Source organism: Pongo pygmaeus, chromosome 12 (assembly GCF_028885625.2).
Source record: "Pongo pygmaeus isolate AG05252 chromosome 12, NHGRI_mPonPyg2-v2.0_pri, whole genome shotgun sequence".
In the NCBI taxonomy this organism is placed as follows: domain Eukaryota; kingdom Metazoa; phylum Chordata; class Mammalia; order Primates; family Hominidae; genus Pongo; species Pongo pygmaeus.
The window spans coordinates 72,572,679-72,598,932 of NC_072385.2; the positions used below are offsets into that span (position 1 = coordinate 72,572,679).

Genomic DNA, 26,254 nt, shown 5'->3' on the forward strand with positions numbered 1-26,254 from the left:
AATTTTTTTGTAGAGACAGGGTCCTGTGGGTTGTTGCCCAGGCTGGTCTCAAACTCCTGGCCTCAAGCGATCCTCCTACCTCAGCCCCACAACCACAAAGTGGTGAGACTATAGATGTGAGCCACTGCACCTTGCCTAGTTTTTCATGGTCAGTTTTTACTCAGAAAGGTCGAGGGAAAATTTGAGTAATAGGCATATATATATTATATAATATATATAATATATATTATATAATATATATTATATTTTATATATATAATATAATATATATTATATTTTATATATATAATATAATATATATTATATTTTATATAATATATATTATATAATTTTATATATATAATATATATTATATATATAATATTATATAATATATATTATATAATATGTATTATATAATATATATTTTATATAATATAAATATAATATAATATATTATATATATATATTATATATTATATAATATATAATATATTATTAATATATTATATATTATATAATATATAATATATATAATATATTATATTATATATATTATATATAATATATAATATATAATATATTTTATATATATATATTTTTTCTTTTTTGAGACAGAATTTCTCTCGTTGCCCAGCCTGGAGTGCAATGGCGCGATCTCGGCTCACTGCAACCTCCGCCTCCCAGGTTCAAGTGATTCTCCTGCCTCAGCCTCCCAAGTAGCCGGGATTACAGTTGCTTGCCACCATGCCCGGCTAATTTTTTTTTTTTTTTTTGTATTTTTAGTAGAGACAAGGTTTCACCATGTTAGCTAGGCTGGTCTCAAACTCCTGACCCCAGGTGATCCACCCACCTCAGCCTCCCAAAATGCTGGGATTACAGGCATGAGTCACTGTGCCTGACCAAATTTGAGTAATATTTTTAGATTTTATGGCTGGCTTTGGGGAAAGGGGGTTCTGGTTTCTATGACTCACCTTGAGGAAGAGAGACTGTAGTTTTTCTATGGCTAGTCTGGGGAAGAATGAGACAGAGAGACAGGAGGGCAGAAGGTCAGAGAAAAACGCTCGATTCTGAGGCTGCTGCTGAGGCCTTCATTTTGGGGTATGGCTTTCTGAGCCCCACCACCAGCAAACTCATTTTTAATTTCTTACAGGAAGAGTTTAATGAATTAACTTTGTACAATACTGAATGGTACAAAATAAAAAGCAAAATTTCACCCCATACCTCTGTTTTCATTACCCTCCTCAGAAGCAACCATTCTTGATTATTTTTATTTCTTTTGATCAACTTAGTTATATTGATGTATTTTATCATAATCCAGAATGCTACACTAAATTCCTTAGCAATTAGAAACCTTTACTGGATCCATCTTATGAACTTCATTAAAGTTTGTATTTTATAATATGTGTGTAATGAAAGGGGCTTGGTTAGAGAGTACACAGTAGTGTTTTTCAAATGAAAGCTAGTTTTTATCCCTAAACATGATGGCTTGTCTGTGACAGTAAAACGCAGAAGCTGCTCATTAGTTTTACTTTTTTTCTTTCTAGTTATAATTATTCAGTATGTTCCCACTGACTGAGGAAAACAAGCATGTGGCCCGGTTGTTGCTCAATACTGGTACTTGTCCAAGATGTATCTTCAGATTCTGTGGTGTGGATTTTCATGCACCTTACAAACTTCCATACAAGGTATTTTCTTTTTTTTTTTTTTCAAGTTAAGAGAAGGTTCTCTGTATTTTACAATGAATGCCTGTACTTTTGAGGGCACGTATCTATTCATAACTCTTTTTTAAATTAAAAAACTGTAATAAAATGAGTGATATTCATAATTTTGGAATAGTCTCAGAAATGTAAGTTCTTTCTTAAGTGATTATATCTAGCTATCTAACATTTAGTGTAATGGGATCTTTGTGGAGGAACTGCCTGGTGCGTTTTAACATTTGTATAGATGTTTCCTAAAGGATATCTAAACAGAATATCACAAAATATTGCTTCCTCCCAGGAGGGGCTAATACTACTTACATGTCCTACTAAGTGGAAGCGTTGTGGGTATGGTTGCCTTTTTCTGTTTTTCCCATTTTCTATATTACCAGGTGTATTTATAAATAGGTATTTGGAATCCTCTAGAAATAAATGCTTATCATCATTATTACTGTTATTAATGACAAAAGTAATATACAGAGATCTTTGACATTTATGGTAATATACAGAGAGCTTTGATGTTTAATATAACACTTTTTTGCATAAGATATGTAACATTTATGAAATGTTTGATTCTAAAAGTGATATTCTTTTTAGAGGCAGATAGTAATAATACATATGTAAATATATACATTATAAACAGTATGTATACAACATATACACACACAGTTTCTTGTAATTTAAAAAATTGTCCAGGAGTTAGTAGTATCAGTTATTTTTAAAATGTTATTAGTTGTTTCTATTATTTTGGCAATAATAATACACAATATTCAGTTATCATTACTATATGTCAAGCTCTTATATAATTCTCATAATAACTGATTAGGTAAGTACATACTATGATTGTCTCTATTTTCAGATGAAGAAACTGAGATACAGAGAGGTTAAGCAACCTGCCCAAAGTTACACAGCTATTAAGTGAGCAAGCTAGGATTTGAACAGTCTGACTGAATTCAAAACCTAGGATTTGGAACTAGAAGACATGGATTTGAATCCCAGTTCCACCACTTTCCAGCTTCAGTTTACTCCTCTGTAAATGGGAATGATGATAATACCCACCTCACAGGACTTTAAGGGACAGTACCTAACAAAGCACGTGGAAACACTTTGAAAACCAGAAATTGGCTGGGCGCGGTGGCTCACGCCTGTAATCCCAGCACTTTGGGAGGCCGAGGCGGGTGGATCACGAGGTCAGGGGTTCAAGACCAGCCTGGCCAAGATGATGAAACCCTGTCTCTACTAAAAATACAAAAATTAGCTGGATGCCATGGCAGGCGCCTGTGATCCCAGCTACTTGGGAGGCTGAGGCAGGAGAATTGCTTGAACCCAGGGGTGGGGGTGCGGAGGCTGCAGTGAGCCGAGATTGTGCCACTGCACTCTAGCCTGGGCGACAGTGTGAGACTCCGTCTGAAAATTAAAAAAACAAAAACAAAAAACCAGAAATGGTACTTGTGCTGTGATGATTTAAATATGTGTATATTCATTTATACACAATATGACTGTAAAGTAATAAGACGGGTTTTGTGTAACCCTGCTTACACATTTTTTTCAGACACACTGTAACCTATTATCTATTATATGTTATTAGATTTTAAATTTATATTATATTAAGAGACTGAGTGTTATCAACTTTTGTTTGTTTCATTTTATATAAAGAAATATACAAGAATATTTGGACAGCTTTTTGGAAATGTTCTTAAATTTTGATCTGTTCTATTCATGTAACTATGTATGTACATGCACATCTGTATATGCACTATGTTATATCTATATTATAGATCTTAGGTAACAACAAACATATTTGTGTGAGTCAAAATGTACCTGTATATGTATGTATGTATATTTCTCTGTTAAAGCAAGAGAGCTAATTTCTCAATAAAATGGATTTAAATTTGTTTGAGTGAAAGATTTTTTCCCTTTAGAGTCAGTAAATTGTCATCTGAATGAATTTGAAAAATATACTTTTTCAACAATGGCATAATAAAACATGTCTAAACAAAACAGAGGAAAATCCTCTGAGTATTTAGATGAGAGGAATATCTGAATGAGAGAAATATGAGAATAGTTTCAAAGAAATGCAGGTTTTTAAATTCTAATACAAGACAAATTAGGCAAACTAGAATATAGTAGAGCATGTCTTTCAATTAATATACGGAAATGGTTTGTAATCATATGCTAACTTTCAGCATTGTCAGCATTTGTGTACCTTTCTTAGTAAATTTTCTCCAAATTATTTTTACTTGTTAGACTACCCTAATGATCAGATTTCATATTAAATAAATATTGTACTTGTGAGCTTTTAGTGATTGTGAGGTTATTAAATAACCTAGCAAGGATGGAAATTCAGTTTGTATTTTTATATGTTAATCATTAGAACTAAAGTTTGTTTTTACTGAAATTAGCAATGAATGACTCTCACAACAGAACTACAAATTAATAAATTTGTATTGGAGCCTTTCTCCTCAGATTTATGACTTTTGCTTCACTGATATATGGAACTCTTTTGAAAAAGTATTCACACATATATAATAGAGATAGGTAATTCTCTTTTAAACTCCATAAAAGCCAATGCTGGCTAATAAAATAACTGGATTGCTTCAGAATTGATATGTCAACATTGTAAAATTTGTGATATGTCCTAATTTTCACTCGTATTTTCTTGTTTTATCTTACCTAGAAAGCCTTAAGGACATTGTCAGTGGGTCATTACTTTTTCTTTCATTAACTTTCCAGGAGTTGCTCAATGAACTACAGAAATTTCTGGAAACTGAAAAAGATGAATTAATTTTGGAAGTTATGAACCCACCTCCCAAGAAAATTCGACTGCAAGAACTGGAAGATAGTATTGATAATCTAAGTCAAAATGGAGAGGGAAGGATCTCTGTTAGTCAAGATGGAAGCATTGCTTCCAAGAACTCAAATTTAAATGTATGTAATGTATGCCTAGGAATTCTTCAAGAATTCTGTGAGAAAGATTTCATTAAAAAGGTAAATAACCTGTTTTTCATTATAGGTGCAATTATGTAGAGATTTTCAGTCTTAAAACCGAGAATTCTTTTTTCTTTCCTTTTTTCGAGACAAGACAATTCTTTTTTGGGTCTCATTCTATTGCCTAGGCTGAAGTGCAGTGGTACAATCACAGCTGACTGCAGCCTCCAACTCCTGGGGCTCAAGCAATCCTCCTACATCAGCCTTCTGAGTAGCTAGGACTACAGGCATGCACCACCATGCCCACCTAATTTTTTTTCTTCTTTTTGAGACGGAGTTTTGCTCTTGTTGTCCAGGCTGTAGTGCAATGGCGCGATCTCGGCTCATCGCAGCCTCCGTCTCCCAGGTTCAAGCGATTGTCCTGCCTCAGCCTCCGGAGCAGTTGGGATTACAGGCATGCACCACCACGCCTGGCTAATTTTGTATTTTTAGTAGAGACAGGGTTTCTCCATATTGGTCAGGTTGGTCTCGAACTCCCGACCTCAGATGATTCGCCTGCCTTGGCCACCGAAAGTGCTGGGATTACAGACATGAGCCACTGTACCCGGCCCTAATTTTTTAATCCTTTTGTAGAGGCAGGATCTCCCTATGTTACTGTGCTGGTCTTGAACTCCTGGCCTCAAGTCATCCTGCCTTGGCCTTTAAAGTACTGAGATTACAGGTGTGAGTCACTGTACCCTGCCAAGGCCAAGAATTTTTTTTTTTTTTTTTTTTTTGGAGACAGAGTCTCGCTCTGTTGTCCAGGCTGGAGTGCAGTGGCGCAATCTCGGCTCACTGTAAGCTCCGCCTCCCGGGTTCATGCCATTCTCCTACCTCAGCCTCCTGAGTAGCTGGGACTACAGGCACCCGCCACCACGCCCAGCTAATTTTCTGTATTTTTGGTAGAGACGGGGTTTCACCGTGTTAGCCAGGATGGTCTTGATCTTGACCTCGTGATCCACCCACCTTGGCCCAAAGTGCTGGGATTACAGGCGTGAGCCACTGTGCCCGGCCAAATTCTTTTTTTTTTCGAGACAGAGTTTCGCTGTTGTCACCCAGGCTGGAGCGCAGTGGTGCGATCTCAGCTCACTACAACCTCTGCTTCCCAGGTTCAAATGATTCTCTTGCCTCAGCCTCCTGAGTAGCTGGGATTACAGGCATGTGCCACCACACCCAGCTAATTTTTGTATTTTTAGTAGAGACGGGGTTTCACCATGTTGGCCAGTCTGGTCTCGAACTCCTGACCTCAGGTGATCTGCCTGACTTGGCCTCCCAAAGTGTTGTGATTATAGGCATGAGCCACCATGCCCGACCTTCTGGTTTTTGTTTTTGTTTTTTTTGAGACAGGGTCCCACTCTGTCACCCAGGCTGGAGTGCAGTTGCATGACATCGGCTTATTGCAGCCTCCACCTCTGGGCTCAAGTGATCCTCACGCCTTAGCCTCCCAAGTAGCTGGGACTACAGGTGCACGCCACCATGCCCAGATCCAAGAATTTTTATATTGAAAGGAACACTGCCATTCATTTCAACTTGTTTCACACAATTGGATCATTAAAATATTTTCTTTTTTTTTTTTTTAAAAACCCAAAAGCCTAGTCTTCTCAAATTACTTTTTAATTGACATATCTGAAAATTAATAAAATGTGTATTCATGTATTTCAGTCATAAGTGCTATTTAACTGAAGAAAAATATAGCAGTTTGTTTTCATTTTGCTATTTAACATAGCTAAGTTACAGAAAAGTTCATTTCTAGTCGTACTTATTATTGTCCTGAAAAGACTAGTGGTACAGCCTTGTAGAAGGTAAATGATTGAATGTGGGATTGCCTTTTGTTTGTTTTTTCTGTCAAGAGTGCTATATTTGGGTTTATTTTGTTTGGAAGTTAGGGGGTGACCTAATAGAAAGCTATTTTGACACTTAACAGTTTATTCTGAAGATGTTACTCCTGGCTATTTTGGTTCCTTGTGGTATTAGTCTTCAGGGTCATAGTTAGGCAATATTTAATCTCAAGATATTTGTGAGTGTTCCACTGTCAAATGTGAAAATTTGGAAGTTTTGCCATGTCATCTCCTGGACCAGAAATTTGTGTTATTAAGATTAGGGTAAGTAATATTTTCAGCAATTCCTGGGAATTTACATAATTGTAATGCTTTTTTAGGTGTGCCAAAAGGTTGAGGCCTCTGGGTTTGAATTCACCAGCTTGGTATTTTCAGTCTCCTTCCCACCACAACTATCTGTAAGAGAGGTAAGGTCATTTGCATGCATAAAACTATATGTGAAGTGCATGCTAGGAATTTCTCAAAAAATGGGAATGTAGAAATATTCCTTACTCTATTATATTTTTTACCTTTTGTGTACTTATTGAATGATTGAAGCAATTTACAGCTGCTTAATAAATACTTGTTGAGTGAGTGAATGCCAAAAGGAATTAATTTTGTCCTAACAAAGCAAGTTAGTTTGTCCTAGGACTGCCATCTTTTTTAAAGTCCCTCAATCAGTTGCAGACATTCATTATTAGCTCCATGTGAGGCATGATGGTCAGAGAAACAGATTTGACTAGGTTTCCAGAGATCTTTTGAGGTGGATATGTGCATTTTAGAATAGTCCTAGAATAGGGTCATTTCAATTATGATGAGCCTTCTTCCCTCTGGAGTAAAATATAAAAAGATGGCGTATCTTCCGGTCAATGAGAAAAGGGAGAGAAATGGCCTCATTTTTTAAAACTGTTTTCTTTGTTAAGTGAAAAAAAAAAAGTCATTGCTGTAATATTCTTATGTGTCAAAACTGACATGAAAACATAAAGCTTTGCTAATACTGTTAAATGAAGTATAGTGAGAAACTTCTATAATCTCAAATTGCCACCATGGGTTCTAAGCATATTCGTTTATATTTATGAGATGTCTTTCCCCTAAGAAGCCTGCAGTATCACCAGAACATTACATCATAAACCCTCACTTTCTTTGGGTGAGCATGTTTATTAGCCCCAAATAAGCTGCAGATTGTTGAAGCTGGATAGGATGATACAGAAGAGCCGGGAAATGAAAGAGGGTGGAATGATTTTATGTAGTATCTGTGTTGCTGACAAGATAACTGAGCAAATGGAAGAATAAAGGGGATGATGATGATGATATAACTGGGCTTATAAACACTTAGAGTCATTTTCTAGTTAATCACTAAAGCATTTCTCACTGATGTGTCATCTTCTGGTCCAATTTTGGTAGAGAAAAACAGACTTCCAAAAGCTGAATGACTGTCACTTTAGTGAAAGTTTTGAGAAACAAATAGGAATAAGAAGTATATTTTCTGAATGTGGTTATATATCTTACCACCAAACCCTTCCTCTCAAAGCTTATGTTTATATATTTCCCTAACCATCAGAACCTGCGAATCAAAGTTTATATTTTTACATTAAGATTCATATTACCCATTTTATCACTTATTTGATGATTTTAATAATATTAGCTTAATGTTACTATTTATAAGGTATTTATATTCCATATTAGAAACAGAAGACACTGTTTTTTTTGTTTGTTTGTTTGTTTTGAGACGGAGTTTCGTCCTTGTTGCCCAGGCTGGAGTACAATGGCGCCATCTCGGCTCACTGCAACCTCTGCCTCCCGGGTTCAAGCAATTCTCCTGCCTCAGCCTCCCAAGTAGCTGGGCTTACAGGCATGCATCACCAAGCCCGGCTAATTTTTTTTTTGTATTTTTAGTAGAGGCGGGGTTTCTTCACGTTGGTCAGGCTGGTCTCGGACACCCGACCTCAGGTGATCCGTCGACCTCGGCCTCCCAAAGTGCTGGGATTACAGTCGTGAGCCACCATGCCTGGCCAGAAGATACTGTTTTTAAAAATAGAATTATTCTGCTTAAACTCTACTTTTTATAACTAATTTTAGCCAGAAAACTATTTAGCAGACATATGTGACTGTTCTGATTATTGAAGAATTAATATGTTTCCATAGTTTAGTGTGCTATGTTTTATTGTTTTATTTGTAGTAATGACTAACATATTTTAACCTATTCATTTCCTAAGAATAAAAATTCAAGAAATTACAGTTTTATATGCAGTATACTCTTTTCACATCCCAGGTTTCTTCAGAAAATTATGTTTATGGTTCACTTGGTGATTTTCTGTTATTATGTTACTTTCTCTTTTTTTTTTTTTTTTTTGAGACGGAGTCTCTCTCTGTCACCCAGGCTGGAGTGCAGTGGCATGATCTCAGCTCACTGCAAGCTCCGCCTCCTGGGTTCATGCCATTCTCCTGCCTCAGCATCTTGAGTAGCAGAAACTACAGGTACCCACCACCATGCCCGGCTAATTTTTTGTAGTTTTTAGTAGAGATGGGGTTTCACCGTGTTAGCCAGGATGGTCTTGATCTTCTGACCTCATGATCTGTTTGCCTTGGCCTCCCAAAGTGCTGAAATTACAGGTGTGAGCCACCATGTTTGGCCATGTGTTACTTTCTTTTATTGTCATCTTTTATTACTTCTTTGGAGTTGAGATATGCTGTGCAAGCCAGGTTGGATAGAAATTGCTTTTTAAACCACTTATTTGTTACACATCTCAATTTAAGCTAGTTACACATATCTTCAGAATATTCTGCATTTTGAATATAAATTCTGTGATTTCTCTAGTGCCATGTTCTACATTGTGGCTTTCAACTTAGACCTTGTAAATATCTCTACCTTAGAACTTCTTTATCTGTTTGTAGAACAAACATCAATATACTATCCATAAAATTGATTGATGTCAATTATCTCATAATTCACACCAGAATATACAACTGAGTCCATTTGAATGATTTGATTTTTTCCACTTCTAAGAAGTAGATTATCACAGATCTATTTAAAGCAAACAATACTTTATCAATATGGTGGTATTTATTATATTCCTGCTTACAAAAGAAACAAAGGGTGGCCTCAAGTAAAGTTTTTTTAAAAATTAAATGGCCGGTCACAGTAGCTCATGCCTGTAATCCCAGCACTTTGGGAGGCTGAGGTGGGAGGATCTCTTGAGTCAGTTCAAGACCAGCCTGGGCAACACAGTGAGACTCTGTCTCTACAAAAAAATTAAAAAATTAGCTGGGTGTGGTGATGCATATCTGTAGTCCCAGCTACCCTGAAGGCCAAGGTGGGAGGATTGCTTGGGCCTGGGGGGTTGAAGCTGCAGTGAGCCATGATTACACCACTGTACTCTAGCCTGGGTGACAGAGCAAGACCTTGTCTCAAAAAAAAAAAAAAATTAGGCAATAAAATTTGCATTAACGCATCTATATTTCTGGTTCTACCAATCCCTTTCTGATGACAGCAATATATTTTTTTTTTTTGAGACAGGGTCTTGTTCTGTCAGCCAGGCTGGAGTGCAGTGGCGCAGTCTCTGCTCACTGCAGCCTCCGCCTCCTGAGTTCAAGCAATTTTCCTGCCTCAGCCTCACGAGTAGCTGGGATTACAGGCATATGCCACCACACCCAGCTAATTTTTGTATTTTTAGTAGAGACGCGGTTTCACCATGTTGGTCAGGCTGGTCTGGAACTCCTGATCTCAAGTGATCAGCCCGCCTTGGCCTCCCAAAGTTCTGGGATTACAGGTGTGAGCCACCGCTCCTGGCCCCAGTAGTTTTTATTTATCATCATTATAAAAGCATTAATTTAAAAGCTTAGAAAGAAAAGTCTATATTTTTGTTCACAGTTAGTATAATAATCATTTTCCACTGAGTTCGGGAGAATATGGAAGCAGGATGGAGTATATCTCCTAAATGTGTTTTCTTAGAAGGAACTAGCTAATCAATCAGAACAGCTTTAAACTTAATACTGCTAAAGAGGAGAAGCATAAGCAGATTAACTGGTGAAACAGTGTTACAGTAAGACGTAGTAAGTAGAATAAATAAAGGCAGTATTCAGGGATTCACAAGAGAACAATATGGAAAGTTGTGGGACATAATGCTTAGAGTCTCCAAAGTCTATAATGGCATACAACATTTTAATAATAAATTTGAGATTATAAGAGAGTAATAAATACCTTACAACTGTCATGGTGACTTTCTGGGTTTGGTCTTATCATTTGAATGTAATAATGGAAGGATAATTCCTTCTTATAAGGCTCAGATTTGTTAAGAGGAAAGATGTAGTAGTGTGATATGGCAAGAAATTATGTAACTGCACTGAGATTTGAGATCCTGAGAGTGATCTCACGGTGGTACCTGTGGTCCCAGCTCCTGGGGAGACTGAGGTGGGAGGATCACTGTACCCCAGGAGGCGGAGGTTGCAGTGAGCTGAGATTGCACCACTGCGCTCCCACTCCAGCCTGGAACAAAGTAAGATCCTGTCTCAAAAAACAAAACAAAACAAAACAGGATGGATAGAGTAGTAGAAGTATTCTGTATAATATCTGGGCAAGGGGAGGGTTGATTAATTACAGATACAAAATAGTCACAAAGGCTAATGAATACAGTAGTGTGAGGGACTCCCAGTGTCTCGGCACATGATGGAAATCATGTTTAACTAAAAGTGTGTTATCTGACAACTTTTGGATTGGAATTGTTTCTTTTCCTAAAGTAGTGGTTCTCTAACAGTCATGAGACTCACTTGGAGAGTTTCCCAGGTCCCATTCCCAGAGATGCTAATACAGTAGGTCAGGTGAGACTCATGAATTTGCATTTCTAACAAGCTCATAGGTAATGCTGGTGCTATTACAACAGCAACACTTTGAGAACCATTTTCCTAAAGGATGGTGCGGGAACTAATCTAGTCCTAAAAGAAAAATTGATAGCCTTTTAAATTTGTATTCCTGAAGGATGGGAGGAAGAGGCATAAGTAGAATATATCCTAAACTTTTGATAAGTGGATTTCAAACACTACAAAGAAAAGGCAAAGAAAAATGGCATAAGATACTGTGCTGGAAGATAAATTAACAGGACTGAGAGCATCAGAGAAAGTGCAATTCACATTTTAATTCAAACCAAACTATTTCAATGAATTAAAAAAAGGGTGGGGGAAAATACATCTGAATGAAGAAGTAGGGATCTCTTTCTATCTCTGCCTCTGTTTTTACACAAATGCTTGTATTTAGATATATTTATTTGACTTTTTAGTTTGGCCTATGAACTCCTGTGTACCTGTCATCCAACTTCAGCAGTTAAATTTTTTGCCAACCTAGGATCAGTTTCAAAAGAAATACAGGAAAGGTGAAGTCAAATTAATGCAAATGAAAGAGGATGGCTTGGCTGGGTGTTGGCTCATGCCTATAATCCCAGCACTTTGGGAGGCTGAGGTGGGTGGATCACCTGAGGTCAGGAGTTCGAGACCAGCCTAGCCAACATAGTAAAATCCCATCTCTGCTAAAAATACAAAAATTAGATGGATGTGGTGGTGTGCATCTGTAGTCCTAGCTATTTGGGAGGCTGAGGCAGGAGAATCATTTGAACCTGGGAAGCGGAGGCTGCAGTGAGCCAAGATTGTGCCACTGCACTCCAGCCTGAGGAGACTACATCTCAAAAAAAAAAAAAAAAAAAAAAAGAGGTGGTTTACAGCTTATGTGTATAAGAACAGCAACCAGAAAACTAAAGCTACTAATGAATAGAAGCTTTCAAGAATTGCTAAGGAAGAATTTGTGTACTTAAAGTTATGTTTAGAGCAAGAAATAGATGAAAAGGATGGATAGATCTGCTATTTGGAACTGATAGTATACTGCTGATGCATGATATAGACAAAGCAGGGCTCTGAAAAATCCTGTTTTGCTTCTGTCCTTTATGTTGAGGAAAATGATCTTCCTGCCGAAAAGAGGTAGACTGGTCATTGGTAAGGGAGAACGAATGCTCCACATGGTGAAGCTTTTCAAAATGGGTTCAGGTGTTTAGACCTGGGTGCATTACATTCCAGTATAGCTTCAGAAAGAACTTGCAGCTATTCTTGATTTTTGAGGGCTTTTAACCCATTTATGCTGGAGATTGCAAATTTTTTTGGTGAAAAATCAGACCTTGGCGATGACCTAGAGCAGTAGGATATAAATATCTCCCACAAGCTTAGCGTTCTAATAATGGAACACTAGGAAAATGGATTAAAAATAGCAGATTTTACAAATGACTGGAGACAGATAAAGGCAGTTGCAATTTTCCAAAGGGGAAGAAAGTTGGCCACAGAGGTCAGGGTAGGAGGGAGATGTGATTATAACATGATGGTAAGAGAGATGTAACGTTTATTCTGAAGGTGGAGGAAGGGAGCCATGAGCCAAGGAATGCAGATGTTCTTTTGAAGCTAGAAAAGGCAAGGAAACAGATTTACTACTTACAGCCTCCAGAAGGGAACACAGCCCTGCTGGCACCTTGATTTTAAGCCAGTGAGACCTGTGTCAGACCTGGGACCTAAAGATAATAAATTGGTGTTGTTTTAAACCACTAAATTTGTGATAATTTGTTATAGAAGCAATAGAAAATGAATACACATTTAGAGAATTTAGTGCATTCAGAATGGTGGAGCCATCTGACACCTGGTCACAGGAACCACTGCTGAAGAAGCTTGGGTTATTTAATTTTGAGAATAGATGATTCAGTGGGATGAGTTTGCTTTCCTTAAATATTTGAGGGGCTTCCCTATAAAAGAGGAATTAGATTGCTGCAAGGATAGAATCAAGAGCTATTAAGAATTGAGAATTATCCAGAACAGGATAGATTGTTTCCAGAGATTTCACATCACTAGGGTGTTTAAGCCAAGGCTGGAAAATACAATTGTCCCTTGATATCTGTGGGGGGTTTGTTCCAGGACCCCCGAGCCCCTCGCAGATACCAAAATCCACAGATGCTTAAGTTTCTCATATAAAATGGTATACTATTTGCATATAACTTACACACATCCTCTTGTATACTTTAAATCATCTCAAGATTACTTATATACTACAATGTGGGTGCTATGTAAATAGTTGTTATGCTACATTATTTGGGGAATAATCACAGGAAAAAGCCTGTACCTGTTCAGTACAGATCCTTTTTTTCCCCCCTAAATGTTTTCTATCCAGGGTTGATTGAATCCATAGATGCAAGATCCACAGATACAGAGTGCCAATGTACTTGGCCAAGATACATAGAAAGAAAGTGTGTACTATATAGTTGGTTAGACGAGAGATCTTAAGCCTTTTCAACTCTAAGATTCTATATAATTTTAAGAAAAATACTTATTATAGTGTTTATTTATTTGAGACGGGGTCTCACTCTGTCACCCAGGCCGGAGTGCAGTGGTGTGATCACACCTCACTGCAGCACTTGACCTCTTAGGCTCAAGTGATCCTCCTGCCTCACCTTCCTGAGTAACTGGGACCACAGGTGCATGCCACTATGCCCAGATAACTTATTTTTTATTTTTTTGTAGCGATGAGGTCTCCCTATGTTGCCAAGGCTGGTCTCGAACTCCTGGGCTCAAGTGATCCTCCTAGTGTGGCCTCCCAAAATGCTAGTATTACAGTCTACTGCACCCGGCCCTATAGTGGTTATTTTATATTCATGATTGATTCCTCTAAACTTCTACATTATAATGCCACACAAAAACTATAGAATGAATGTCCCAGACATATGCTAATATTTGGCTAAATTTGTATTTATGGGAAAAGAGTATTCCATTAAGTCCTTTTAAAAGCTAAATGCTTTTCAGTTTTAGTTTTTAGGTTCATCTTTAGTAGTTGAGTCCAGTAGAGGGCAATATTGTACTATCAGTTTGGTTTGTCTCTTCATGGGTAGTGTATGGGAAACAGTTTGCTTAGTCCATTGACTTTAAATGTATATATTGTCTTTTAAGTGTTACTTTGGATGGAACACCTGCTTATCAATATGCAACTTGATATGGTTGGAGTTTTGTCAAATCAAAACTTTTTTCCTATCATTTATTATACTTTATATCTGCATACTTTGCAGTAAGTACTACAAATTATACATGACCCTAGAAAATTAGCTAAGAATAAAAGCAGTACCATTTCTACCCATCCAAGTGCTAACCAGGCCCGACCCTGCTTAGCTTTTGAGGTCATGTGAGATCAGCACATTCAGGGTGGTGTGGCCACAGACAGCAGTACAATTTCTGTAGCAGCATTTTTTTATTTAAGAAATTGTCTTCTTTCTTTTTTTTTTTTTTTTTAAGATGAAGTCTCACTCTGTCACCCAGATTGGAGTGCAGTGGCGTGATCTGGGCTCACTGCAACCTCCGCCTCCCAGGTTCAAGCGATTCTCCTGCTTCAGCCTCCCTGAGTAGCTGGGACTACAGGTGCATGCCACCACGTCCGGCTAATTTTTGTATTTTTAGTAGAGGTGGGGTTTTGCCATGTTGGCCAGGCTGGTCTTGAACTCCTGACAGGTGATGCGTCCGCCTCAGCCTCCCAAAGTGCTGGGATTACAGGCATGGACCACTGTGCCCAGCCTGAAATTGTCTTTTTAAATTCTGAAAAATGGATATTCAAATAGCTTTGGATTTTTACTTAAATCTGTGGATTCATAACTAATTTAGGATTATTGATCTCATTCAGAATCTGAAGAAAGCAGTGAATTCCTTTGTCCTAAAAATGCACGTACTAAAAATTTTTTATGTGTTTACAGAGGCCTCTTAAACTCTCAGGCCATTAGTCCTAGAATCTTTTTTAATTGGTAATTTCCCTTCTGTTATTGATTGATGTTCTTTTTCTAAAGGACTATATTTTTTCTAATTATGTTTAGCTCATAAATAGAATGTGTCAAAATTCTCAACTTTAAGTATAGAGAGCTATATATATATTGTGTGTGCAGGCATGAGCTGGCGTCTTTGTTCATTAACTCAGCTTTCTGATTTAGCATGTGTATTTTCTGCCTTTTGTCCATTTGTGCATGGCTTCTCGATTTTTATTTTGTATGACAGGCACTCTTCCTAAATCTGTGTGTGTTCTCTCTCACCCACCATGTAAGACCAACCCAAGGTCCACTTCATTCAATAAGCCTTTTCTGAGCTTACTAAGGAGTTTTCAGAATTTATAGCCCTATTTTTGGTTAGATTAGTTTAGAACTCCTTTCAGTTCCTATATGGTCCACTTAACCATGCAAAGCAAGTCTGATTCCTCTAAACTTCTACAGCATAATGCCACACAAAACTATTATAGAATGAATGTCCCAGACATATGCTAACATTAGGCTAAACTTCCATTTATGGGAAAAGAGAGAGCATTCCATTGAGTCCTTTTTTTTTTTTTTTTTTGAAATGGAGTCTTGCTCTGTCCCCCAGGCTAGAGTGCAGTGATGCGATCTCAGCTCACTGCAAGCCCCGCCTCCCGGGTTCACGCCATTCTCCTGCCTCAGTCTCCCGAGTAGCTGAGACCACAGGCGCCTGCCACCCCGCCCGGCTAATTTTTTATATTTTTAGTAGAGATGGGGTTTCACTGTGTTAGCCAGGATGGTTTCGATCTCTTGACCTCGTGATCTGCCCACTTCAGCCTCTCAAAGTGCTGGGAGTACAGGCGTGAGCCACCACGCCTGGCCCCACTAAGTCCTTTTAAAAGTTAAATGCTTCTGAGTCTTAGTTCTTTTAGGGACTGCCCCTTAAAGATCTTTCAATAGACTTTTCATGAGTGGGTTGGGGAGTGTATAGTAACCTTGGTAGTTTTAGGTACACAGGCTGCCACTTTTATAACCATTCACAGGAAATGAGTGTGTTCATGCAGCAATCCACCCTATCTTATCAAAGGTAACGCCAAGAACTTGCTTCTGTGAATGTAACACTGGTGTATGAAAGTCTGTGTTATTAGAATCATGGAAACATATATCTATATGAGACCTTGGTGATTGGCTAGAACAGGACTCCCCAGCTTTTTATGGCACTTATTGAAAAACGTCAATGTGTATATGGTTGTGATTTGTCAGAGTCTTATCCAGGCCACCACCCAAGTGTAAACCCACTGATACCTATTGGGAATGTCTGATTGAGAGTCCAGGAGTTTCCAACCTTTGTGTATAAGGGATCCCCTTTTAATCTCTGACAGTTAATGGGTAGTATCTGTAGACTGGAAAGAAGATATGCTATGTTGGGTAATTTTTTTCAGCTTCACAGATTGAGACCACTTCAGTAGTCATCACCACACTCATGCTCACTTAAAGAGGAGAAAACCAAGGCTCCAAGGCTCGTAGGGGTTATGTGATTTGTCCATGTGTCCCATTTATTGGAATCTGGATATGCCTCCCTGCTTCATGCTGCTGTTGCTTCTTAAGTTTTTTTTTTTTTCAAACCATACCATCTCTACATCTTGTGTATTTTCGTATGTTTTATTTACCTGACTACCTTGGCTCTGTGGGTATTACCTTTTCTTAACTACTTCCCTTATTAAGCCATACACTCATGAACATCACTAAAGGTCAGAGGATCACCAGAGTAATCAATCCAGGCAGAGCTGCTGTGTTAAGGAGAACATAAAACTAGACATGGGTGCAGGTTTAGGACTCTGTTACATGATACACCACTAGGATGTGTTCCAAGGGAGAAAGAATGAGTGACATGTGATTAGTCAAGGTCTATATAGAACCCAAGCCCTGGTTGGCATGTACAATCAGAAGTCCAACTATCAAAGAGTCAAAGCAGATATTGAAGAGATCTAATAACTCGTTATTGGGGTGCTGGCACAAGAAGCCCAACAGATAAAGCACCCAGTCCCCGAGGTCACTGTGGCATGCAGCAAGGAAGAACAAATCACATTCCTGTGAGGAGGAAGCCACAGTCAAGCAGGACTAGAAGCAAGCCTAATTCTAAAGACCACCACAATACTGTAATGTATATTGGATTCAGGATTGCAGTTGGCAGGTTATTCAGACATATATTTAAATGCTTAAAGATGCATCTCTTTATGGCATTGCCTTTTCCTTGGCCTGAACCCAGCTAAGTATAATGGAGGAGGAAGCAAGGAAGAAAAGAAGTTGCTGTGGCTCATCTAGCAGTGTAGGTAATTGAGGGACACCAGGTGCATTCAGAACATGAGGTAGCCTCAAAGATTTGAAGTTTCTTTTAAAAATGTGTATGGTCTTATTCTTGTGAATTGTCACATTTGGCATCTTTAAAATTTACAATAAGAAATGGTAATATAACAGAATAAAAAAGAATACAAGATGAAACATGTCCTTTTTCTTTAAAATGATTTCCCTGTGAAATGGAACATATTAGCACATCGCTACCTTCTAACTGTAGAGATCTTTATTAAACTATTTTTCCTCCATTAATTTTTAGGACCGTGTGGCTTAGTAAATTAAATTGCTGAAAAGGGGAACTTCTAATTCAGACTCTTGCCTATTTCAGGTCTAGGTTTTTCTTGTTGCGTAGAACTGTCCTTTTTTCTGATACCACCACTGTGTTTTAGACCTAGTAATTCTAGCTTACTAAGATATGATTGTTTTTGAAAAATTATTCATAATAATAACAAATATATATGTATGTATGCATATGTATATAAAGCAATCATTTATATGTAAAACAGCCACACCACTATAATGTGTAGTTATTTTTTAGGAGCAGCAAGATAAAAAACCCCTTTCTTAGGAAAACAAGCCACCAACAGTTATTGAAAATCTTCATGGCAGAGTGTGCTGCATGTGCTCTTTCATTTAATAATCACAACCCCTTAAAGTAGGTGGTGTTATCATCTCCATTTTACAGATGATGAAATTGAAGCTGAAGGTCACATCGCTGATAAATAGCAGAGCTAGGATTTGAACTCTGATCTATTAAACTCCAAAGTTTATGCTTTTTTTTTGAGACAGAGTTTCACTCTGTCACCCAGGCTGGAGTGCAGTGGTGCGATCTTGGCTCACTGCAATTTCCACCTCTCGGGTTCAAGCGATTCTCCTGCCTCAGGCTCCCAAGTAGCTGGGACTACAGGCACTCGTCACCTTGCCCAGCTGATTTTTTGTATTTTTAGTAGAGACAGGGTTTCACCTTGTTGGTCAGGCTGGTCTCAAACTCCTGACCTCAGGTGTTGGTCAGACTGGTCTCAAACTCCTGACCTCAGGTGATCCGCCCGCTTCGGCCTCCCAAAATGCTGGGATTATAGGCGTGAGCCACTGCACCCGGCCTTGGTCAGATTTCAAAAGGGTTATTGTCTTTCTGTGTTATAAGTGGGACTTAGTCTCGGTTTTGACTTTAGTATTATCTTTCTGCAAATGGTCCAGTATCTTCAAGTTTAGGGAAAAGATTCTTGGTAAAAATATGAAACCAGAACTCTCATAATTATTTAACAAGTGTGATCATTTAAAAAGAGTAATGGTAAACCACCAGTTTATTTTGTGATTCTCTAAAATGATAACTCCGGAAATAAAATTTAAATTACAATTTTAGCACTTTCCCATCACATTTACGTTCAGGTTTTGTTATCAGATGACTGGAATAGGTGCAAAGATGTTTTGAGTCAAATATTTTATTACAGCACCTATCTTAAAATTCAGGAATTTCAAGTCATTTTTGTGAGGAGCTATTTTTGACTTTTCCTTTTTTTTTTTGCTCTGTGGAAGATTGATGCATGTATGTGTGATGATGAATTATGATGGTGAAGTCCCTTAATTGGAGGTGGAAGTCCCAATAAAGTTTTCAGCCACATCCTTTGTCATGGATATGTCCAAATGTCCAAGAAGAGGGGGCTAGGTGGCAAGTGCTACCTTGAAGTCAGACACATCCAAACTCATTGTCAGAAACCTCTTTCTTAAGAAATAGTACTACTACTTTCTTTCCTCCAGGCAAAAGGAAGGACCAGCAAAATAGTCTTTGGCCAGGTTTATCAGTTAAGAAGTGTCGATCTGGCTGGGTGCGCTGGCTCACGCCTGTAATCCCAGCACTTTGGGAGGCCAAGAGAAGCGGATCACGAGGTCAGGAGATCGAGACCATCCTGGCTAACACAGTGAAACCCCGTCTCTACTAAAAATACAAAAAATTAGCCGGGCGTAGTGGCAGGTGCCTGTAGTCCCAGCTGCTTGGGAGGCTGAGGCAGGAGAATGGTGTGAACCCGGGAGGCGGAGCTTGCAGTGAGCCGAGAACGCGCCACTGCACTCCAGATTGGGCTACAGAGCAAGACTCCATCTCAAAAAAAAAAAAGTGTCAATCAATTGCAGTGCTACAGCTGCTCCTCCTTTTTAAAATTAGGTTTTACTGCTCCAAATATTGAAAGTTATTTTTACGAATCTTCCCTTTTAAATAAAACTGAATCTATTTTTCCTCACTGATATTAATACAGGATCAATACTAGTGGAATCTATTTTCTAGACTAGATACCATTCAAGGCCCCAGGTGGAAATGTTTAACTGGGAATTTTGTCTTAAAAAAACTAAGTATCTTTCTCCTTGCCATTATGTTTATTATGCAAAGTTATCCAGTTTTTCTTAATGTAATACATATTTTCTAATCAATTTGAACCTTTCTTTTTTTCTTTTTTTTTTTTTTTTTTTTGAGACAGAGTCTCACCCTGTCACCCAGGCTGAAGTGCAGTGACATGATCTCGGCTCACTGCAACGTCCACCTCACGGGTTCAAGAGATTCTCCTGCCTCAGCCTGTCAAGCAGCGGGGACTGCAGGCATGTGCCGCCACACCTGGCTAATTTTTTTGTATTCTTAGTAGAGATGGGGTTTCACTGTGTTGGCCAGGATGGTGTCAATCTCCTGACCTTGTGGTCTGCCTGCCTCAGCCTTCCAAAGTCCTCGGATTACAGGTGTGAGCCACTGCGCCTGGCCTGAACACTTTGATAATTTATTAAACTCTGATGTAAAAAACCCTAGTTGAGCATTGGATTGCCATTTCACAGGGCTACTTCCTTTTTATTGCGTGTAGCTTTTGGTTTCACAATTAGTGCGTCAGAGATCAGCTGGATATATGGCAGTCTCCAGAGCCAGGGCAAGAGTGCTCAGCACGTACTTGCAGAGGGCTAGTTTTTTATCTTTAAAAATTATATACATGGCGAATTAAAGAGTCGTATATCGTATGCATTAAATTATAATTTGAAAGCTACTTGTGTAAGTAAATGTTGCGGTATCGCGTATGATCAAAACCTTTGATTCCTTTTTCTGATGGAATCTAAGTTTCTCTCTAAACTGGTTGTTAAAATGTTGTTGTCAGTAGCTGAGTAAAGATAATGTGAGGGGAACTAACTTGTGTGGGGAAAAAATAAAATGGATTTTATTTAAATGTGGTCATGAACCATATAAAAGGAAATGAAATAATAAAATAGATGCAAAGGTATCAACACAAATAGCCCTTTTAGTCTTATATTAAGAAGCATAGTATGAAGTGGTTTCTATTTAGAATTTAGTTCACATCCAGGATTTAAATTTTCTGTGAGGCTGGGGTGTTACGATGTGTATTGATTATCTGATATTCCTTTAGTGTTATCACTAGAAATTTGTATTAGAAATCATGAGTTGGTGATTTTAGTGAGACTTTCATATTCTGAAAGCATCACAGAAATCCATGACCTGTTGTGGAGTGGGCATGTGCACTCATGCCCTATTGAGTAAATCAATAGCTAGTCATGAATGCTAAATTTGTATTGCAAAACATTTTTTTAAATGTAGACATGTATTAAGGTACTTCTGTCTGCGTGTAGTGGCTTATGCCTATAATCCCAGCACTTTGGGAGGCTAAGACAGGTGAATCACTTGAGGCCAGAAGTTCATGACCAGCTTGGTCAACATGGCGAAAACCCGTCTCTACTTAAAATGTAAAAATTAGCTGGGTGTGGTGGCAGGCACCTGTAGTCCCAGCTACTCGGAAGCTGAGGCAGGAGAATCGCTTGAGCCCGGGAAGTGGAGGTTGCAGTAAGCTGAGATCGCACCACTATACTCCAGCCTGGGTAACACAGCAAAACCCTGTCTCAAAAAAAAAAAAAAAAAAAAAAAGGAACTTCTGTTGAATAACTTTCAATCTGCAACTTGTTTCTTAGGTGGCATGCAGCAACTGGTATTTCAGTTACTGCTTTATTGGTCTGGCCCCAGGGAGGTGTCCCCTACCATGTTAAATTGGAGGTCATATGGTCTGTACACGATGACTTTTCCCCTCCAATTTTCGTAATATTTATTTCCTTTTCTTGCTTTGTTGCATTGGCTAAGATCTCTAGTACATTGTTAAACAGAATTAGGGATAATGATAATTCTTTTGGATTATTTTTCTGTTTAAATTCTATCCCCTCACACATATCATTATCTTAGAAGTTATGTATTTAAAGTTTTTCCTTTACTCTTAAAAGTACTAATTAAATTGGTACTCCCATTTCTACAAAAAATAAAAAATTAGCTGGACATGGTGGTGCATGCCTGTAGTCCCAGCTCCTCAAGAGGCTGAGATAGAAGGATTGTTTGAGCCCAGGAAGTTGAGGCTGCAGTGAGCCAAGATTGAGCCATTGCACTCCATCCTGGATGACAGAGTGAGACTCTCTCTCTCAAATAAAAATAAATAAATACTTTTATCTTTTCCAGAGAATGCAAAGACCTTGGAATACATAGATTCCTTGTATCTCTTAATTTACATTTCATTGTGTGTGTTTTAATTTGACACATATTTAAATCCCATATGACATTATTTTATACAAGTAATATTCTATACAATCAGTCAATATTCACAGATTTACCCACATATTTATCTTGTGTATTACCCTTTATTTCAGCTGTCATCTGGGATTATATTCTTCTGCATGAAGAATATCCTTTAGTTTAGTTTTTGTTTTTTAAAGTATAGGTCAGGCCAGGTGCAGGGACTCATGCCTGTAATCCCAGCATTTTAGGAGACTGAGGCAGGAGGATTGCCTGAGCACAGGAGTTTGAGACCAGCCTGGGCAACATAAGGAGACTCAGTCTCTACAAAAAAATAAAATGTTAGGCCAGGTGTGGTTGTTCACACCTGTAATTTCAGCACTTTAGGGGGCCAACTCAGGATCGTTTGAGCCCAGGAGTTCAAGACCAGCCTGGGCAACATAACAAGACCTCATGTCAACAAAAAATGAAGAAAGTTATCTGGGCATGGTGGTGTGCGCCTGTAGTCCCAGCTACTCAGGAGGCTGAGGTGGGAGGATTGCTTCTTGAACCCAGAGGTGGAGGCTGCAGTGAGCTGAGATTATGCCACTGCACTCCAGCCTGGGCAACAGAGCGAGACCCTGTCTCAAAAAAAAAAAAAAAAAAGAAAAGAAAAGAAAAGAAAATTTGGACATTGATTATGAAAAATATAATTTGAAACTAAAATAATGTTCTCCTCCAGAGAGGATTTTTGTTTTCTTCTGAGTTCTAGCTAGGGGCATTAGCAATTCTGAATTACCTTAATCCAGCCACAGGGATTGCAATTACCTTAATCCAGCTACAAGGATTTCAGTGATTTGAAGTTGATCTTTAGCACCTTTAAGGACTGTTCTTGTCCTCATTTACCCCTGCTTCTAGGGTGTCATCCTTCATGGTTTCAGCCAAAACATAGGGCTTATCAGGATTCCCTCTCTCTCTTCTGACAACAGATGCCCCTTGGGGAAAAGCTGCTCAAAACACCTGGCTCATCTTTGGTTTCCTTCTTCTGAATTTTGGCCCTGTAACTCTTCACTGCCTTGTTAACTTTCTGATGTCTTCATGCAATTTTTTTTTTAGTTGTCCAGCTTTTCTAGTTGTCCTCAGGAGGGTTGATCCACTATTAACAAATTTTCTCAACTTTGTTTTCCAATCTTGTTTAGTTTTTCATAAATAGGAATACTATGTTTTTAATTCCAAGACCTTTTCTGTTTTCTAGGTCTTTTTCCTGTGCTTGTGTGTGAGTATGTGTGTGTGTGTTTTAGAAAAATAGGATCCTATTCTTGTTTGATAAACACAATATTTTATCTTTCTGAGAATATCAATATGTGTTGCTATTGTGTAATTTTTTTGTCTCTAGTTTCTTAAAGTTGCTTTTTTCAGTTTATTTTGGTACATTCTATGTCAAGTAGCCTGCTTATCGTTGGTGAGTTGGTCATATTGAAGAGTACAGAATAAGAAGCAGTTGAGCCTGGGCGTGGTGGCTCATGCCTGTAATCTTAGCACTTCGAGAGGCCGAGGCGGATGGATCACTTGAAGGCAGGAGTTCGAGACCAGCCTGGCGAACATGGTGAAAGCCCATCTCTACTAAAAATATATTTTTAAAAATTAGCTGGGCATGGTGGTGGGTGCCTGTAGTCCCAGCTACTTGGGAGGCTGAGGCAGGAGAATCACTTGAGCTCAGGAGGCAGAGGTTGCAGTGAGCTGAGATTGCACTTGAGCAACAAGAGTGAAACTCTGTCTCAGAAAAAAGAAAAAGAATAAGAAGCAGTTGGAAGCTAGGTATGTGAATAAAGAGGGAAGATTCACTGTGAGCTTTACCGAATACTGAGCTATCTGTCTTCATTTAGGTCTTGGGCAGGTGACATTTCTTTATAGAAGATGCAGTCTCCCATCTAGCAATCTGCCAAGGTCCAAAAACGGGTGGGGCCTGGGGTTATGTGTGTATGTCATCATCTTTCTGCCTATGTTTACTCAGTGAAGTATTAATGCCCTTAAGTGTGAGTCAAAAGACTCAATCAAAAGACCTTCATTTTACCATCTCCAGGAAATAAAACTCTGGTCTTTTATTAGGGTTAGAGAGGGACATTCACCTGGCTGCATGGAGTGGGGTAGCGGATCTGAGAATCTGCCTCTTTTGCAAACAGTCAATTTTCTTTATTCCCACCCTTTACCTTCCACCACCACTTCCAGAATTCTTTGGTGCTGCTTATTTCCAGAATTCCTTGGTGCTGCTTAACTCCTGGTTTGATGGTGGAGTATTCATTTCTTCTGCTGCCAATTTAGGATTCAACTTTTTGGATGTCTGCTAAGTCCTTTACCACTGTTCAATCTGCTTTCTAGCTTCCAAATTGTTGCTATTCCTTGCACTGCTACTGTCCCCATCGTAGTGGATTTTATGCAGTTTTAACAAACCTCTGTACTGCTGTTTTAGGGGCTTAACAAAAGCGCATGCCTGGCCAGGTGCTGGGGCTCATGCCTGTAATCCCAGCACTTTGGGAAGCCAAGGCGGGTGGATCACCTGAGGTCAGGAGTTTGAGACCAGCCTAGCCAACCTGGCAAAACCCCGTCTCTACTAAAAAAAAAAAAAAATTAGCCCAGTGTGGTGGCGCGCGCTTGTAATCCCAGCTATGCAGGAGGCTGAGGCAGGAGAATCGCCTGAACCCAGGAGGCAGAGGTTGCAGTGAGCCGAGATTGCGCCGTTGCACTCCAGCCTGGGCTACAGAGCAAGACTCCATCTCAAAAAACAAACAAACAAAAACCGCATCCTCAAATTCGATCTTCCCTTTTTACCAAGAAGGCCAGTTATATTTGTTTACTTTTAAGATAAAATTTTTGCACTTGTCTAATTTTAATTTGTATTATAGTTACATTATTTGTATTTACTGCATTAAGCAAATTACTAAGACCAAAGTGTACTATCTTGTTTTTTTTCATCTGTAAGGTCAGAAATACTTTCTTACACTAAAGCAAACCTAATGGAAATCTACCAATCTAGTTTTTATTTTACAGACTAATTACAAGGAGGTCTATGAGGAGAAAACATGTCAAAATTTTATTTATAGTAGTTTATATTCTTTTTGGCAGTTAATATTAGAATTTACACCTAACAGTGACCCTTAGAATGTTTGCAGATTTTAAGGTTATGTAATGGAGGAGTAGTTGGCTAAAGAGAAAGGTAGAAAAAATTCATTACCGGTTATTCTCATAGTGTATTTAATAATCATTTTTGACATCTCATGAGCCTAGGCCTTTTAAAGTTTGTTTAGTTATTTAATTAAATTTATTTATTTATTTTAGATGGAGTCTTGCTCTGTCACCCAGGCTGGAGTGCAGTAGTGCGATCTCAGCTCACTGCACCCTCCTCCTCCCAGGTTCAAGCGATTCTCCTGCCTCAGCCTCCCAAATAGCTGGGACTACAGGCGTGTGCCACCATGCCTGGCTAATTTTTTTTTTTTTTTTTTTTTTTTTGAGACGGAGGCTCTCTGTGTCGCCCAGGCTGAAGTGCAGTCACATGATCTCGGCTCACTGCCTGTTTAGTGTGCCTCCACTTCCTGGGCTCAAGCTTTTCTCCTACCTCACCCTTATGAGCAGCAGAGATTACAGGCATGCCCAGCTAATTTTTGTGTTTTTAGTAGAGGTGGGGTTTCGTGATGTTGGCCAAGCTTGTCTCGAACTCCTGACCTCAAGTGATCTACCCACTTCAGCCTCCCAAAGTGTGGCACGAGCCACTGCACTGACCTGTTTAGCTATTTTAGCTTCTATGTTTATATCATACTGTACACAATTAGTGGTGATATATGAATAGCTCATCACATTGCTATTCTCCAAAAATTTGCTTGAAATTTCCCACACACCAAAGCTTTGTCATTAGACCTTGCCTTTAGACAGGTTGTCACCAAATTATTTTTAGGAATCTGTGGTTCCTTTTTTCTTCTTCCTTTTTTTTCTCTCTCTCTCACTTTCTATATTTTTCTCCTTCTCTTTCTTCCTCCCTCCCTTCCTCTCTTCCTTGCAAATATTACATCAAGGTGTCCTAATAAACATAGTGGCAGGATTTAAATTGGACAGGACTTAAGGTCCAAGGACCCCTGCCTTTCT

At 38.6% G+C, this 26,254-nt stretch overlaps 1 protein-coding gene across 17 annotated transcripts in view; it reads left to right on the forward strand.

Annotated features, from left to right (window-relative positions):
• The window catches only part of PUS10 (pseudouridine synthase 10), a 127,078-nt gene that overhangs the window by 53,499 nt on the left and 47,325 nt on the right, over positions 1-26,254 (forward strand). For all 17 annotated transcript variants that reach the window (XM_063648708.1, XM_054475069.2, XM_054475063.2 and 14 more), the window contains 3 exons: positions 1,527-1,667; positions 4,413-4,667; positions 6,805-6,891. In XM_063648708.1, coding sequence (XP_063504778.1) covers positions 1,542-1,667; positions 4,413-4,667; positions 6,805-6,891 — 468 coding nt within the window. In that variant the 5' untranslated portion in view covers positions 1,527-1,541. The remainder of the gene's footprint in view (positions 1-1,526; positions 1,668-4,412; positions 4,668-6,804; positions 6,892-26,254) is intronic.